The sequence below is a fragment of the Trachemys scripta genome, chromosome 7 (assembly GCF_013100865.1).
Source record: "Trachemys scripta elegans isolate TJP31775 chromosome 7, CAS_Tse_1.0, whole genome shotgun sequence".
NCBI lineage: Eukaryota > Metazoa > Chordata > Testudines > Emydidae > Trachemys > Trachemys scripta.
Genome location: NC_048304.1, coordinates 65,049,008 through 65,067,847, shown reverse-complemented (window position 1 = coordinate 65,067,847; position 18,840 = coordinate 65,049,008). Strand labels below are relative to the sequence as shown.

Sequence of the window (18,840 nt, the reverse complement as noted above, 5' to 3'; positions counted from 1 at the left end):
ATGCAAACGTGGCTTTTCACAACCTATTGCCCTTCTCTCCTACCTCAGAGAGGGGAGTATAATAAAATTAAGGACACGCTTAAGTGAATAGGGATGGACTTAAGTACATACATAAAGGCTTTGCTGAATCAGAACCTGATTGAGTAAAGTCTTGAGGGATATTATGTAAGTCATAAAAAGTGAAAGCACATCACAATGTAGTTTAATTTAGTTTATTTAGGGAGCATGTTCAGCTAACCTAGTTTATAAAAAAAAAAAAAAGAGTAGTATATCCAGTCTCTGATGAAAATCATAGTTAGTTTTTACTGGAACAGAGTGATCCTGATATGTTTGAATAGGGAAAGTATAAACATTTGGTACTACCAAACTCCCCTCACCTTACAATGATAGAATACAGGTAGTCTCATCAAGCACTCCACTGTGTTTCCTTTCCAACTATATCGTCCTGCTACTATTGTGCAGAGAGAGGATGGTCAGTAGACAAAGGCATGACTAGAAGACTAAGCAGGAAGTTAGAAAAGAGATTAAAGCATATGCATTTGATATAAATATTATAGTTTTAAAGAGACATCTAGATCAATATCTGCCATATTTCATTAACTTACTTGATAAAGTGAACACAATATATTCAGAGAATGCTGAATGGAATTTTCAGTTCATTCTCTCTGATTTATTATGACAGAATAGGTAGGGTGATTTTCTCCCCCTCCAAGTTCTTTATATTTCTTCCAATAAAAATGGATATAACTTCTCCAACAATAAACAGCCAAGATGTTTGCATTTCATATTGGCTTCTCCGGGGGAGGCACAAGTAAAGAGAAAGGAGATGTGTTTTGCAGAATCTTGTTCGGGATGGAGCTGTTTTCATTTACAGTGCAGTTTACATGGATTAACTGTGTGTTCTTAATTATCTCACTTCAGGAATCTGGATGTTTTAGTTATCCTCTTTCTTTGCCTTAACCCACTGTACATTTGGTGATAATGGTACTGGTTTAAGGACCTTTTATCAGAATTTTAACTTATTTTGTAAGGAACCAGTGCCTCTCTAAAAGATAATATAACCAAGTGAACAAATATACACAAGTGAACAAATTTCATCCCTGATCATGCAAAGGGATTCACCCATGCAGAGCCCTATCGTTCTGTAATGTATACTATTTTTATAATGCTAATAATAATTTTGAGATTGAAAATTCTGAGGAAATGAGAGGTGGTGAATTAGGCTATGTCCTTGTGAAAACAATGGACTCCCAGAGGCATACAGAATCTGTGTAAAGGGAGTCTATAGCTCTAGCTGCTTGGCTCCTTCAGCCTCCAAGTAAGCCTTTGCTCTTTCCACTACTTCCGCCCCCAGAAGACTGCCAAAATTGCTTCATCCAAGTTTGAACTCCCACAGGCAGAACCTGCAAGAACTGCTCTAAAATAAGGTCCATGGCTTTCCCCAGAGAGTTTGTCTCCAGAGTCTGCCACTGATCAGCCAGGTCCTGCAACCTCTGGGCTACCACATAGGGTTGTGCTCCCCATGGAAATGGTTCAATGTGGAACTTATGACAGTATGCTTCTGGTGTAAGTCCTAATCTATCTAATGTGGCTGCTTTCAATTCAGGGTACAAATTTGACTGTGGGCCACTCAGAGCTCTATAACCAGCTTGAGCCTCCCCAATGAGAAATGGTGTTATGCCAGCTGTGCAAGTGGAATCTTCCAAGCCTGCCACACAGGCGGCCCACTCAAAGACTCAGAGAAAGACCTCAGCATTGTTCTCAGGCCCAACTTTCCCAACACCAGGACAGGCCTGCCCTGTCCTAGTATTGGAAATATCTCTAGTTGCTGTAAAAACTGCTCCAGTTGTTAATGTTGAGACTCCTGATACTGCTGCTGGGTGGCAAACTGTACCTCAGACTGTTTTTGTTGACTTTTCAAAAGTTGCAGGAGGAGCGTCTGAGTCTTGCTGCCTTCTGTGAACAAGCGGACAATGTCCTCCTTCTCCATTGACTATTACTCTTTCAGTTTCCATTTCCCTCCTGGGTGGGCGGAGGTCACGAATCCTGCCAAGTACACCAATTGCAGAGGAGCTGCCTCCTGCTGAGTGCCCCTTTGCAGGCACCCTTCCCCAGTTATCCCCCTCTTGCAGGGCCTGTAAGAACTCCATGCAGTCTCTTGTGGCTAACAGTGCCTCCACCTGGGGCTGGTTTAATAACAGGAATGGCTCAAACAATCCTCCGAGTCCCAAAATAAAGCCCATGACCATAGCACAAACGTTCATACTTAGCCCTGGTTCTTCTGTCACACACAGACTTCTTTGATCCCAGTCTGCTCCACCCAAAGCCACCAGTCCCAGTCCTCTGGCCCTGACTTCCTTCTCCTGTCAGCTCCACCCTGCAGCTTCCTGCTGCTCTGTATAAGGAAGCCCCTCATGCAACCCAGGGTTGGCTAGCCTCAGCCCTCCAGCCCTTATGGGGCAAGCCACCTTGTTACAGATCCTTTTGCAGGACAAGGACCTCACATGCTATGAAATTACATTGATTTATTAGAGCAGTTTCATCATTGGTCTAATTCCACTGAAGACATTGATATTACAGAAATAGGATGAATTTAATCTCCATGAACACTTAACAATAACACAGATATCTGAAATATTCAACCCACCCTTGTTTCTTTTTCAAAACTGTAAAGAATCAAAATAATTCATTAAATTAATATTATGAGAAATGATATCAAAGCTTTAATTCAACCTTTAATTCAGGTTAAAAATCATGGCCCAAATTCTGGAATGCATCTGAGTTATCACAAGGAAAGTTGAAATCTGACTGTTACTTATAAAATAATTCTTTACTTGTGTTACTAATTGTTGAAAGGAAAATAGTGCTTAAAATCTAATTTACTTTTGACCCATTTATGATGGTGTTTTACATTTCTGTGTTACTCAAAGAAATTTTATCGCTCCGTTTATATAGCCAGGTTCAGTGCCTTGTTCTAATGCACTAGCCAGTGCTCTCCTTTTATAATCTGATTCACTCAGACCCACATGGTATCCCTTTCCAGATGCTGCATGAGTGGTAGCATCTACCAGTGTAGATGAAATTGCAGGATCAGGACCTATAACATAGTGCTATAGTGCTTGAGTTTTTAGCACTGCAAGGTGAATTTTTAAATTGGGAAATTTTTAAAGTGGGAAACTTTTCCACTGAAACTTGAAAGTATAATACGACAAAGTAATTTTGATTAATACTGTGTTAGATTTTGGCACTTTTTTTAAACCAAAGCCTATATTTCAGACTAAATTTCTTGTAATGCATCTTAAAGCATACTCCCATCAAAGCAAGTCTGTTAGCCCAGATTCTGAATTACTACAACGTTATTTTACTATCAATCAATTCTAACTGAATTCAAAACACTTTCAATATGTTGGCTTTTTAAAAAATTTTACTGTATGGAAAAAATGGGTGGTGTAGGGAAAGGAAATGATTATAGGCACAGAAAGAGGAAGCTGTAAATCTTCAAATCAGATATAGGACAGATTGGAACAATATGGGTTTTTCCAATGTTTCTAAGATAATGTACCTAATAACTCTCCTTGGGCAAGAAGGCAATCTGTTTTCAATCAATCTCTCTCCTAAGCAAAAAAATATCACTTATGTTAAAGGGAGATTTTTAGTTATTTATTTATTTATTCTGAAACCAGAAGATTCCCTATCCCAATTGCTCTGAATTGTATCTGACAACTAGTACAATATAAGAAAAAGCAAAGATGCAAGGGACAGATAATGAACTTGTGTGTGTAAGGAATAAATAGTTCCAATGCATTCTGCCACCTTTGCATGATCCCTGTCCTTGTGCTAACATACAAGAAATCTATGTTCCTGTTTCTCCACTGCCTTGAGCCTTATGTACTACTATACACCAGGGTAAAGTGGGTGTAAAATGCTACTGAATCAGAATTTTGACACTTTATGCATGACCGTCCGACCTGCAAAGCAATTGAGAATCTAAACTAATTCCTGAGTTTCTGCTGTAGTAGTCCACCTCCATATTGCAACCAAGTTGGCTGATGGCTTTACAGCCAGTATCTGGTCTTCAGTTTGCTCTTATAAAATGTGAAAGCTAATTAAAAACCTAAAAAGTTACTGTTCTATGAGTTAAAGTATGTCTTCAGTCCCACCTTTCATCCAGGAAGGAAATGTCTTCTTTGTGTGCAAGAACTCAATATTGTTCTATGGAATTGCCTCTGGAAGTCTTTGCAGAGCAAGTGGAATCTGAAGTGTTAAGGACTGTAAAAAGCAATAATAAAATGCAGTTACTTAAACAAAGAGATTTTCCTGTTACCATAAATATTATACCAATTAAACAAGATAAAAAATGCAACTCCTAAATAGGTATGGGCAAATAACTCCTACTTACTGTGACTTTTAGGATCAAAATTACTTATTTTTTGCCATTACAGCTCTACCCCGACATAACGCTGTCCTCGGGAGCCAAAAAATCTTACCACATTATAGGTGAAACCGCATTATATCGAACTTGCTTTGATCCGCCAGAGCGCGCAGCCCCACCCCCCTGGAGCGCTGCTTTACCGCGTTATATCCGAATTTGTGTTATATCGGGTTGCGTTATATCGGGATAGAGGTGTATTTTTCATTTTCTCGTGCCTTTGCAATTCCGGGTGCTTTTGGGGAATAGCTGCAGGAAGAGTGCCGGAATACCACAAGAAAAATACGTCTTCCAAAGCTGTTACTTCAATTTGGCAGACTCAGGATGTTCAGAATTTACATATAATGTTCTCTTAAGCATCAGGAATGAATGTATCCAAACATAACCTCTGAAACTTTTGAAGTTTGCTCATCACAAATTTGTAAGTTTTTTACTTATGAACTAGGGTCACCCAGATATTACATGGTGGAAAGTCAGACTTGAGGTGATTTGCGAGGCGTAATTCATCTGTGACTCTTGCAAAGCTAACCTATGCAGCCTCAAAAGTGGCTAGGAAAGGGGTCAGGCTAAAGCAACCATGGATTGCTATTTAAAGCTGCCCTTCACTGGCAGAACCCCCAAAGAAAAGCAGCAGTACAAACACCACATGGCAAATTTTGGAACAAAACCTTTGTGACAAGCTGTTGTGGGATTTACAAAACAGAGCATAGGCAGAATGGGAGAGATGAGTCTTCCCCATTTACAGGCAGTCAGCTGACCACATCCCCAGCATTGCTGCCAGAACTGCCAATCATGGGGTCTTGCAAACGTAGGTGGGACCAATAAGAAAATCAAGCCCAACTATTAAGGAAGGAGAATAGAGAGCGATAGGGAGGCAGAAAGGCCTGGGAGAGGGGAGGGGCTACAGCCCCATTCCAAGCTGCCTCTAAATAATCTGAGAGGGAGGCAAAGACTGCAAGCCCTGAATTTAGGGGTTTATAGACTCATTTTATGTTAAGTTGATAGAAACCAGTTAGATAAGCTGAGAGGGAGATATGATTGTTCTCTATATATACATTAGAGCAGCAGTTCTCAATTGGGGGTCCGTGACCCTGTGGGGGTCCGTGAGTCCTTTCAGGGGAGCCGCAGAGCCCCATGGCTGAAACCCTGTGCCCCGAACCCCAGCACTGAAGACGGGAGCAGTGCAGGGCTGAAGCCTACCTGCCCCCCCCAAAGCTGGGAGCAGCGCCGGGCTGAAGCTGGTCAACACCCCCCTGCCACCTCCGAAGCTGGGAGTTGCGGGCAGCTGAAGCCGGCTGACCCCGTCCCGAAGCCAGGAGCAGCAGAGGGCTGAATCTGAGAGCCCCAGCACCCCCTGCCCCACCTGCACCCTGAACTACTCCCCTGCCCATACACAGCCCCTAGCTACTCCTTCCCTGCACCCTGAGCAGTTTTCAAACTTTTTGAACTGTGTCTCCCCTTTGAATTATATTTTTGGTTGCATCCCCAAACAGTCTAGTCAGGCTGGGTGGCCTCCTGAGTGAATCGGGGTGGAGGTGGTGCTCCCTCCGGGGACCCTGCTGTGCAGAGCTGACTCGAGCCCTGCCAGTCCTTGCCCCCGCAAAATAGAAGTAAAACCATGCCTATGCCCAAGGGTGTCCTCCACCCCCCCAGCCCAGAGCCCTGAGTTCCCCCCACCCCTGCTGGGCCATGGCATTTTTATAGCATGTGAGGGGGGCCTCAGCAAGAAAAAGATTGAGAACCCCTGCATTAGAGGGATAAATAGAGGGAGGGAGAGGAGTTATTTAAGTTAAGTGGTCATGTGGACACAAGAACAAATGGATATAAACTAGACATCAACAAGTTTAGGCTTGAAATTAGACAAGGGTATCTAACCATCAGAGGAGTGAAGTTCTGGAACAGCCTCCAGAGAGGAGGAGTGGGGGCAAAAAAACCCAACTGGCTTTAAGAATGAGCTTGATAAGTTTGTGTGAAGAGACTGCCTACAATGGCATGGAGCCAGTCTGCAACTGCTAGCAGCAAATATCTCCAATGGTTGGTGAGGGATACTAGATGCGGAGATGATTTGAAGACTTCAGTGACTCAGTGAGAGGTTATGGGTCTATTACAGGAGTAGATGGATGAGGTTCTGTGGTCTGCGAAGTTCAGGAGATCAGACTAGGTGATCATGATGGTCCCTTCTGGTCTTAAAGTCTGTGACTGCCCCAAAAGCAATAGACAACATGGTACCAGAAGTGGAGTTGAGTTTAACTGTCCCTGTAAAAAAGGGAAGCCCCCCCCCCCCCCCCAACAAACTTCACATTTTTTGTTTTTGCTGATATATATGTAAGAGAATTATGGAGGTGAATCAGCTTCTACAATGGCTGGTTGATTCAGAAGCACAGCAAAAACATAGGCAGCAACAACTGTTTGAACAGATGGCATTGCACCAACAACAGTTACAGCAAATGGTGTACCTCATGCTGGCTACTACTCCTGATGGTGTTGCTACTATAAAGAATGCATGTCCTGTTCTTCAGGGGACTGTGACATATCCCCAGATGATGACCTGGAGTCATTCTTGGTAATTTTTAAAAGGTTTTCACAGTCTCTCATGGCCCTCAGCCCAGTGGGCAATCTGGCTTGCTCCACTCCTCATTGGGGAAGCCCAGGCAACATACTGGGGACTTAACACAGCAGCCTAGGACTATGAATAGGTGAAGGCTGCCATATTGGACTGTGAAGAAATCTACCATCAGCAGTTCCATCATGAGCAGTATCACACCCCACCTCCTCAAAAACATGGCCATGGATGATCGCCCAAAGGCTAAAGGACTTTTGCTGGTGTTTGTTAACGCCAGAGTCTCAAATGGAATCCTAGGTAGCAGTACTCATAGTTATGGAGCAGTTTGTACAGATTCCTCCACTGGCAGAGGAAGATTGGGTTTGCAGTCAGTGATCAGTAACCCTAGCAGATGCAACCCATAGGCCCTCTTGTGGAGAACTATATGGCTTCTCACACCATCCAGTGGCCCTCTGCTGCAGAAGTACCCACACCATGTATACTGAAGAAAGAAACTGAGTAACCATAGGTGGGGGTGGCCCATATTGGGTAAACCCAAGAAAATCCAAAGAGTTGGCTGATTGTCGGGCAGCATAGGTAACTAGCATTCCTCTCAGGGTCCATGGGTAAGTTTCCCCTGAAACAGCAGGGTCTATGACTTTAAATGCCCTGTCCAGCCCCCTGCCCCACATCAACACAGGAACAAGTGCCCAGAGAAGTTCAGAAAGAGGACAAAGTCACTAGAAAGACAAGGGATAGACTTGATAGTTTTACTCCTATGGAGAACAGGCACATGGGTTTTGTGACTGCCTCTAGATGAAGTGTAATTTTGGGCAGGTCTGGACAGGAGAGAATAGGGCCCAGAAAAAAGCCCTATGGAAACTCACAATATCAGAGGTGAATGGCCAACAAACACTGGCCCTTGTAGAGTTGGGGTGTGACCATACATTTGTATGGGAGTGGAAACTGGAACAGTAGGGAAGCTGGCAAAGGGGGAAATCCCCATTAAATGCACGCTTGGAGATATTCTTGGGTATCCCAGCATGACAGTAAAATTGACTGTTGATGGGAACAAAGGCGAAATGAAAGTATGTGTGTCTCCGGATCTCCTTCCCAGTGATATTAGGCCAAGACTGGACTTATTTCCTTGAACTATTACAGAAGCTTCCCTTAGCACAGGAGTCTGAGGATGACATTCCAAAAGAAATGTTAGGGATCCTGTTCCATTTTAAGGACTCTGACCTACTTCCCTCCCAGCCTAGAAGGAAAAAGTTCTGGAGAGAGAAGTGGATTGAAAGGAAAGAGCAGAGAGAGGTGGCCCCCCTCCATAGACATAATGGAGACCACAGACTCTATGGTTGATCCAGGCAATTCAGAAGATTCCAAGGAAAGGCCTTCCATGGCCCAACATGAAACACCCCCTCAGCAACTGGACTCAAAGAAGCTAACAGACTTCACAGATTTCCATGTGGAGCAAAAAACCAACAAGACTTTGAGATGGGTCTTCAAACAAGTAGCAGCGATAGACGATGAGAAGGTGGACCCCCCCGAAGGCTGAATAGTACCCTTATTTTGCCATTAAGACAGATTTATTCTATTGCATAGACCAGGACAGGCAGACACAAGAGATACAGATGCAGTTACTAGTGCCCCAGTATATCATTGCAAGATCCTGCATTTTACACACCCAATCCCATGTTCAGGACACCTTGGGAAAAATAAGACCCTCTCTAGAATCCTGGCCTGATGCTTTTGGCCAGGGGTCCTTAAACAAGCCAAGAATTTCTGTGCACCCTGCCCCGAATGCCAATTAATGGCCCCCCCCCAAGAGTGTTCCATTGGTTTCATTAATATCCTTTCTCTGGGTGGAGACCCACTTTGAATGAATAGGAATCAACTTTATAGGCCCCCTAGAGAAGAGTGCCTCCGGAAACAACATGATAACAAGTACATTCTGTACATGACCTGATACCCAAAAGCTATGTGACTCCGGTCAGGAAATGCCAAGACTGTCACTAATGAGCTACTGAAGGTCTTTGTGTGGGTAGGGATTCCCAAAGAGATCCTGACAGACCAGGGAACAAATTCCATGATGAGATCGTTCTGTGGCCTGCTGAAAATCTAAGCATTATGCATATCACTGTACCATCCACAGATGGATGGTCTAGTGGAAAAATGTAATGAGATGCTAAAGAGAATGCTCAAGAAATTCATTACCCAGGACCCTCAACATTGAAACCAAGTACTTCCAGCCCTACTCTTCACCAAAATATGTTTGGGAAGAATCAACATGACTTTTGTAAAGGGAAATCACACCTCACCAATCTATTAGAATTCTTTGAGGGTGTCAACAAATGTGAGGACAAAGGTGATCTAATGGATTTAGTGTAGTTCCACTTTCAGAAAACCTTGGCAAAGTCTGTCACCAAAGGCTATTAAGCAAAGTAAGGAATAAGGGTAAGAGGGAAGGTCCTCTCATGGATCAGTAATGGGTTAAAAGCTAGGAAACAAAGGGTATGAATAAATAGTCAGTTTTCACAGTGGAGAGAGGTGAATAATGAGAGTCCCCCAAGGTTCTGTGCTGGAGCCAATGCTGTTCAATATATTCATAAATGATCTGAAAAAAAGGGTAAACAATGAAGAGACTGGGCAGCAAAATGACAGATGAAATTCAGTGTTGATAAGGGCAAAGTAATGTACATTAGAAAACATAATCCCAACTATACATACAAAATGATGGGGTCTAAATTAAGCTGTTACCACTCAATAAAGAGATCTTGGTGTCGCCATGGATAGTTCTCTGAAAACATCTGCTCAATGTGCAGTGTCAGTCAAGACAAGAACCAATGGGCTTAAATTGCAGCAAGGGAGGTTTAGGTGGGACATTAGGAAAAATTTCCTAATTGTCAGGGTGGCTAAGCACTGGAATAAATTGCCTAGGGAGGTTGTGGAATCTCCACCATTGGAGATTTTTAAGAGCATGTTAGACAAACACCTGTGAGGGATGGTCTAGATGATACTTAGTCCTGCCATGAGTTCAGGGGACTGGACTAGATGACCTTCCAGTCAGCTGAACCTTCATCTGCACCCGGCAAACACTGGGCAAAGCTGAAGGATGCTGCAGCCAAGAAGTTGTTTGCAGCTCCCCAATCAGTGACAATTTCTACACCAGCCCTGGCTCCAACACAGAGGCTGCTATAAACTGCCAGGATGTGAAGGCCCCACAGGGCAGCTCAAGTCTCTTTTTGCACCAAAAATGGGTCAAATATTTGGTTTATTGTATTTGTTACTTATTGCATGCTGATACAGTGCTTGGTACCTTATGGAACAGGGGAGAAAGTTTTTGTTTCCTGCTTTGAGGAGTTCACCATCTGAGAGTCCAGTGCTTCATCCATTTCTACCAAACATGTAGATCATGATGTGATGAAATCCTATTGAAGCTAGAGCAGCCACTCGCGGTAGCAAGCACTGCACCTGGCAAATAAGTATTTGTAGTACCAGGTCTTAATTAGACATAGTACAGCCTAAATATAATTGTATATAAACCATTGGAAATTGAAGAAAAAAACCAGTCTGTGATTTTTGTTGTTTATTTTCTAATACTCCATTCGCTCATGACTTGGTGGGTTGTCATTGAAAGGCCAGATAAGAAGTGTTTGAGATAATTGTCTTCCTAAATGCAGATCTAAAGTCTTATGCTAATGTATTTGTAAAAACAAAGTGGTAATAGTAAAGCAGTCCCCTAGGGTGTGCTGGATTAGTATAATACTTCATTGTGCTTTGCTTTCCTAGTCACTACCTGCACCACTGCAAAAGTAGTAGTACATGATGGTGATATTATTAACTGCATCATGCATATTATTGATTTATTTTTTGTTCTGCATCATTATCCTTTCACCAATGAGTTCATTGCATTATTTTCATATACTTAGTCAAGCACCAAATTATGAAGCAAGGACTGGCTCCCATAATAGTCCCTTATGGTACATTACATAAGCGATTATTGCTGCTACCTATTATTTGTTGCTTCCAGCCAATGAGGTTTCTGCATTAATGGAATGCGCACAGAACAATTATGAAATAGGTAAGACTTGGGCAGTTTAAATTTAGCCCTTGAAATTACTTTGCTTCTTTTTGGCCACCTGCTGGCAGCTCAGATGCCAGCCAACAAATAAATTGTGCCTTTGTTGCAATCAGCATATAGACTCAATCAGCTGTAATGAGGTCAGATTACCGAATGACTCTTTGCTACCTTAATAATTAAATTGAATCCACACTTCTACTGCCCTCTCTTTCCCTGACAGCTGCAAGAAATGTGGCAAGGAACAACAGTAGCAATGGAAGTACCGTAAACACCAGCACCTCCCATGTACTCATCTGACTAATGAAAGCCATGCTTTTGTCTGTGTTGTGGTAGAAACACTGAGCCACTGTACAGCATGCTAACACAAGTACTTGGACAATACTTTATAATAAGTGGCTTAACAATCCATTAAGCAAGGAAGCAAAGAAAGGACACAACTTTAGACATTTCACTCGGCGTGTAAGAAATCAATATATAGAAGTGGACACCGTTTCTGTGTTGCATATTTGGGTTCTTCCCTTTGACCCTGCTGGAAATTGCATGGAGCATAAGTGTGATAGCACTCTCTGTACGGACTCTGGTTTTTGGGGGTGTTCCATTGCATTGCAGAATTTAAAAATGTCCACTTATTGTAAAAGGCTCCTGCTGTAGGACTTATGGTAGAAAATGCAAGATTTCTCTTTTTATTGCTTATGGCCCATAACATGTCAAGCTTCTCACTGGCTTCACTGATGTAACCAGTAAAATAAGTAGAATCATTTCAGGGAGATTCGTTGTCTTATTACATGATAAGCTTTATGTCATAAACAAAAAATTAAATAGTAAATCTTAGGAGAGGAGGTGGAAGGAGAAATATGACTCTGAAAGGGACTGGATAATACAGCATATAAGTGTATAAATAAATAATAATATTTATTGTTAAATGCTTAAAAACACTTGGCCAAATGGTTTTGCTTGTAATAGTCTTTTGCAGCTTCAGGTGAGAGCCCATATGTATTTTCAATGTCAAAGTACCTTCTAGTATTGATGGTTTCCTTCGATGACTTCAGGGAATAGGTTTTAAAGAAGCATCAGGAAGAATGCTTCCCTTTTCAGCCAACAGCTCATTTTACCCTTTTTGTTTGCATGCTTGTTTGTTAGTTTTCCCTCAAAAGTAACTGTAAGTTTTCTGTCACAGGCACATAGTTGTCTGTGGTCACATAACACTTGAAAGTGTGTCCAACTTCCTGAAGGACTTCCTGCACAAGGACAGAGATGATGTGAACGTGGAAATCGTCTTTCTGCATAAGTGAGTAATCTTTCCAACCAAAACCTTTCTTGCTGATCAAACAGGTCTGAATGTGTCCTAAAGACTCCTTGGAGTCGGTGTTGTTTTGAGGGTAGAGCAGGGGATGATGAGACTGTTAGGGTCAAACTTATTCGGTGAAGTTAGACCAGAGATATATTTGACCCGTTGGGTGAAATCCCGTCCCCTTTGAAATTAATGGCCAATTAATGGATGTCAATTTGTGATGCTTCCACTAGCTTTTTATAAGTCTAAAGTCGGGATTTAAGGAGTCTTACTCCTATTGAATTTCAGTGGGATTTAGGTGCCCGACTCTCATAAACTCTTTTTGACATTATCAGTCAAAATCTCTTTGAGTCTTGCTTTTCCCCTGTGTGAAATGTTAACATACTTACCTAACATACAGCACAAACCAAACATGTATATAGGTGTGAACTACTATCTCTCCAGTTTATCATGATGACACAAAGGCCAAGATTGCATTATGAAGCCACATATTGCTAAAAGAAGAACAGGAGTACTTGTGGCACCTTAGAGACTAACAAATTTATTAGAGCATAAGCTTTCGTGGACTACAGCCCACTTTGCTGTTACAGTTTAAAAAGCCTTATTTCATCTTCCAATGAAGCTTTTTTAAGTGTGTAGTATCAATTCATGAATACTTCCCAGTCTTGCTGTCAGATGCTATTCTTCATTGATTGCACATTATCTGGTAGTTCATTGCAATATATTTTGTTAGATTACTGAGGCCTAAAAATCAGTTTCTAAATATTTGTATCCATTATTAATCTAAATCAGTGTCTTTCCTAGGGCAGGCTCAATATCTTTTTATAAGAAAGTCTCAAGAACCTCCAGGCAGTTGCACCAAAAATTTTCATTTCTTTTCTGCTCAATGGGCCCAAATTCTGCCATCAGGTGCACAAAAGATCTCACATTGACTTAATTTGGAACCATATGCATCAAAGGGTGATATTTGACCCTAACTGATTTTAGTTAAGCCGGCATTCGTCTGGTATACAATTGCTAGATTGTTCAATAGGTGTTTGTGTTGTGCTGCATCCTAGAGCAAGTGGAAACAAGTCAGCACGGAAGAAAAAAGGAACAGAATGGCCCTGCCTTGTTAGTTAAAACTTGACACTTTAAAAAAATAAAATAAAACAAAGCTTCCTACCATTCTCAAAATAATGCTTCTGCAGAAGAGGAGGTCTGACCAAGTATATTTTATACATGCAGTTAATAAATTAAGGAAGCAAATGCTGTACAAAGAATGAGAAGCCTTGATCTAATAGGAGGTAGAAGAGAAATAGTTTAAATAAATTTCAAATAAATTAAATAATTAGGGAATGATAATTAATGAAGGATAATGAATTAAATACATATATCTGAATTTTTGAAAAAATAAATACCATGACAGATCAGATCATCCCTGGTTATCCTGATTTGAACAGCGTATTTGCCAACATTGAAAAACTAATGGAATGTTGAGAAATAAATCTTGTTTTCCTATTGGTTACCACAATTGTTCCCACCTACTAGCATACTTAATAGTACTTGAAGCCACTGGACTTTAGACTTGTGCTCCTTATATTAAAGAAAAACTCAATAGTTTGTCACTAGGTTAATAGATCAGTATATTTTAAAGAGTGCATGACACTCAGAAATAAGAAATAATATTCAACACATATTAATAAATACTGCAGAAGTTTTCTTTGGCCCTGGATAGTAGTTCTAAGTGTAGTTTATGGAGATTAATTTCTATCATGCAGTCTATGGGGAAAAACATGTTAGGAATGCCCATTCATAGGTATGTGTATTATCTATCTTCATCTCCAACTTTTATCTCACAACTCTCTAACAGTTGCAAGCTAAATTACAGTAAAACTGTGTTTTCTGATTCTAACGACATATTTCAAATATGTGCTGAAACTTACCCAAAGATGTGCATAACTGGCTGCTTTTCCAAACACAAACATCATGAAAGAGATTCTGCTGCATTTAATCTTCTCTTCAGGAGATTACAAACTTGCAGAAGCTGAATATATTTTACCAGTTTTATGTAAATTAACAGAAATAGCCCATTCCAATGACTTTGTTAAAAGATTGTTGGATTCTAAAATTTTGAAAAATGACTGGCATTATCCTGTAACAAGAAGTGCTCCATGGTACACTGATGTTTTCCACCACCCTTTTAGCTGCTCATAGAATCTGAACAGTTTGGAGAAGTTCAAGATGCACTCTGAATTGTAAAAATGAATGAGATGATGAGCACTGAATGATACAATCCATGTAGATCTATGAAATTGGGGCAGTCACCCCCAGGTATTGGGGCTCTCTGGTTTTACTGTATTAGACTATGACTGCTAGCAAAACAGCAGTACTACAAAAACAAAATGCTGTTGCACAGACATAGTGATGCTGCAAGCAGATAGAAACAGCAAATTGCTTTAAATTATTTAAAAATATATATTATCTGGTAACATTAGTGATCGTGTTCAAGTCATTTCCTGTCAGTTAACGACTGACTGGGCCACAACTTCTCCAGCCAGTCATTAGTTGCCTGGGAATGCCCTTCCCATCAGCAATTTTGCTTAAAGGTAGTTGCTGTTTGTCACTAGCATCCCATTACACATAATTCAACATCAAATTGGCATGTCTTAGGGAGAGGCTATTAGAAATAGCTATTTGCTTGAGAGAAATATGGTGTTAACTGTCTTTTCCTATCAGGAGCAGCATGCATTTCTAAGTGCCATGAGCTGTTTTTGAATGAGTGATATTAATGTATTTAACAGCAAGCAATGCACTTTCCTTCCTGTCAAACATAATGATTAAAAGGTTAAGAATCATTTGTGATAATTGGATAAAGGAAGTTGAAAATGCATAGAGTTGCTACCTGGCTGATTTTATAATATTGCCATTCAGTTGGAGTAATGGATACAGTTGATATCCCCTGGTAACTGCTCATGTTTTATTAGGGTAGTGGAACTTAATTTCCAAAGGGAATCTGGAGGTTCCAGCACAAAAAAAAGGTGTAACAAACTTGCATGCACAATTGCATATGCACTTTCAACAATAGTTTATAGAACTCTGGTAACTGCCCATGCACAGGATGGGTGACTAAGCAGTTACTACTCATTTGAGCATGCATTTGCAGTAAAAGCACACACAACTGCAAGTAAACATTTTTTTAATTTTTTTTGACGCTGTTTACCTGGCAAGTAAATGCTTGCTTTGTTACTAAGAGAGCTAGGTAGATGTGGGCCACATTTTTATAATGGATTACTTTTCATTTGACTACCTGCTTATGTGAAAATGACCGCTGGTCAAAAATAACATGACAAACTTATAATGAATGCACTTAGTAACCGTTAATACAATCTAGAGCAGTGGTTCCCAAACTTTAACAACCTGTGAACCCCTTTCACTAAAATGTCAGGTCTTGCGAACCCCCTCCTAAAAATGAACATTTCTAGGGATTTTCTCCTTTACCTGAGTATAAATTATAAAAGCAGTGATCTTGGAAATATAAAATTTGTTTTTATGACATGCTTATTATACACTATTTATTATTAAGTGTCCCTGGCCTCTGTTTGCCAGAAGCTGGGAATGAGCGACAGGGGATGGATCACTTGATGATTACCTGTTCTGTTCATTCCCTCTGGGGAACCTGGCACTGGCCACTGTCGGAAGACAGGACACTGGGCTAGATGGACCCTTGGTCTGACCCAGTAGGGCCATTCTTATGTTCGTATTTATCATTACCATATTTTTATTACATTATGAAAATGGCAACACTCTTTTGAGATCTCACTTTCATAGCGTGTATCACTTTGAATAAACCCATTAGAAGACAAGGCTCCTATGTTTCATCAAGGAATATCAGATGTGAAACAGCATGAAGGTATTTAAGAAGCCACTCAAAGAGTTCCTCCTACACAAGCATTCAGGTCTTGAGCAGTCCAGGCAAACAACGCACCTTACAACAAAGTTTAAACTTGTTCGTCATAATAATTTTAAAACCAATACTAGCTGCCTATTTAGTTTTAAAAACAGCAAAAAATATCCACCTCCCTTTCCATTTCTTATTAGGAGTCCTGAAGTTTAAATCTCCTCAGTGTGATAGATATGTTTGCTTTGATCTGCTTAGCTCTTGGAAGTCCAGGGGCTCCGGGCTGCTGACCCCGTGCTGCCCAGGGTCCCTAGGGACAGCTCTGTCTGCTATTAGGGAATTTTTTTCCAAGAACCCCCTGTAATATTTCGTGAACCCCCTGGGGGTTCACGAACCCCAGTTTGGGAACCACTGATCTAGAGGTATTATCAGGTCCTCTTGGTGGCTGTTAACCTACTGTATGAATTATACAGTCTGACTGTATGACTGGAATTACATCAAAGTGCAGGTAGATAACTGTGTGGTCTGGTCTGAGTGAGCAGCCCATACACTAGGCAGATTTTCCTTTCACTCAAATAATAAGCTGCTGCTTTTGCATCCTTTGGTCTTCAATTCACGTGCTGACAGGGACAAATTCCTAATGAAGCTGAGGAGATTTTAGGGCTCAGTATTGCTCTTGTATGTATGAATTGATGTTGCTAAGAGCACATCTTTGATGGACAATTTTGTTCCTATTTTCTAGGTTTGTTTGTGTTTCTTAATTAACCTGGGAGCAGTAGAGTTAATAAATAATGCTAGCTGCCAATATGGACCTTTTCTGTGCTGTTATTTATGATTCCTAGATCAAAGCTGTGCCAAGCAGTACGGACACTGCATCTATGTCAATGGGACAGAATAGTTACACATCAAAGAGTGTAAAGCACCTCACTGTGTTTGAATTGATGGGAGTTGCTGTCACGGTTCCATGAGTAGCTGCACCTCTGTCCCCTTTTCTGGTCTCTTTCAGTGCACTCCCTTCAGATGTTAGGCCTCATGCCTTTGTCTGTCCTTGGTGGAGTTCTCCAATTCTTCCTCTCTTAGATGGTCCCTGATCTACATTACCCTGCATGCCAACTGTGATTACTCAGCAGGCTTGACCAGGTTAGGCATCTGTGAGTCTTCCCTTTGGGAGCTTCTGACCAGTGGTTAATACAGGCCACTGGACAGCTTTCTCAAACCAAAGTATTATTTACTCTTAAAAGCAGGAGCAAAGCACAAGATAAGAGAAAACAGCTAACCCTGTAACCCTGACAGCTGCAACATTCAGGGAAGCTGGTCTTACCTCCGTTTGGTAGGCCACATTCACATGTAAGTGAAAGGAATGGAGCTTTGCTAATAGTAGGTGAGGCCCACTGTTTTCACCCCACAAGAAAAATATCAATGGAATTTCAAACAGTTTAAAAATGAATACAAGAGCGGGACAGAAACGTGCAAATTGATTTCTTGTTTGTTTTCCCCCCCAATGCAGTATCTCCCCTAACCTTGAGCTGGAAGCTCTTTTTAAACGACACTTCACTCAGGTGGAATTTTATCAGGGTTCAGTTCTCAATCCGCATGACCTGGCAAGAGTAAAGGTAATGATTCCGTTCATTCTTTATTTCTACTATCTGTCTTCTCTTAAATAAGCAGTTTCTAACTCCGATCCAACATCCACTGAAGTTAATGAGGATGTTTTAGTTGACTTTAATAGGAGAGGTCCTATGGTTGTTAATATTAATGTTTAACATTTTAGAACTTGATGTTATAAACATTATTGGCATGCTTGCAAAGGGACAATTAGAAAACATTTTTTCACCATTTTTCTATTGTCAGGTGTCCTGAAAAAGTAAATACAATTTGAGATATTTGCTAACCTATAATAAGATGGCTGTATTGGTTAAAGTACCATACTCCATGCTAAATAATTCTATCCTCTTAAAGCAAACCCTGAAGCTCAGAAGAGTAAAAGATACCAAACTTATATGCAGCATTACCCCATTTCGTGTCTTTCTAATGGGACGTGAACAAGCTTCTTAAATCATAAAGATCTTTGCCTAATGTTAAGCTGTTCTAGTGAGCAGAAATTAGGATTTTTGCCTGTTCTGGCTACAAAAGCTGTTCAGTCCATTTTTACACAACATACACTGAGCTGAGCTCTAATCATCAGCATAAAATGATGTCCTTGTAATGGCTATAAAATTCAGTCTTGTTATCTTCTCTCTTCCATCCCCTGCTTTACTGTGTGGGATTTGCCCAAATGTACTGAAAAAAAGTCATTTTGTTATATTTTAAATCTGCTGCTTTGTGCTAACTAGACTAAGATTGATGATTGTAAGTTTTGCAAGTAGATTAACTTGGCCCCTAAAATCAGTTATCTATTATTACACCTTTACCCCGATATAACACTGTCCTCGGGAGCCAAAAAATCTTACAGCATTATAGGTGAAACCGCTTTATATTGAACTTGCTTTGATCCACCAGAGTGCGCAGCCCCGCCCCCCCCAGAGCGCTGCTTTACCGCGTTATATCTAAATTCGTGTTATATCAGGTCGCGTTATACCGGGGTAGAGATGTATTTTTATTATGTTATTGCCCA

The 18,840-nt window shown here is 40.9% G+C and overlaps 1 protein-coding gene across 24 annotated transcripts in view; it reads left to right on the top strand.

The window, feature by feature from the left end:
* KCNMA1 (potassium calcium-activated channel subfamily M alpha 1) overlaps positions 1-18,840 on the top strand; it is an 871,895-nt gene that overhangs the window by 644,003 nt on the left and 209,052 nt on the right. For all 24 annotated transcript variants that reach the window (XM_034777732.1, XM_034777731.1, XM_034777723.1 and 21 more), the window contains exons 10-11: positions 12,233-12,343; positions 17,734-17,839. In XM_034777732.1, coding sequence (XP_034633623.1) covers positions 12,233-12,343; positions 17,734-17,839 — 217 coding nt within the window. The remainder of the gene's footprint in view (positions 1-12,232; positions 12,344-17,733; positions 17,840-18,840) is intronic.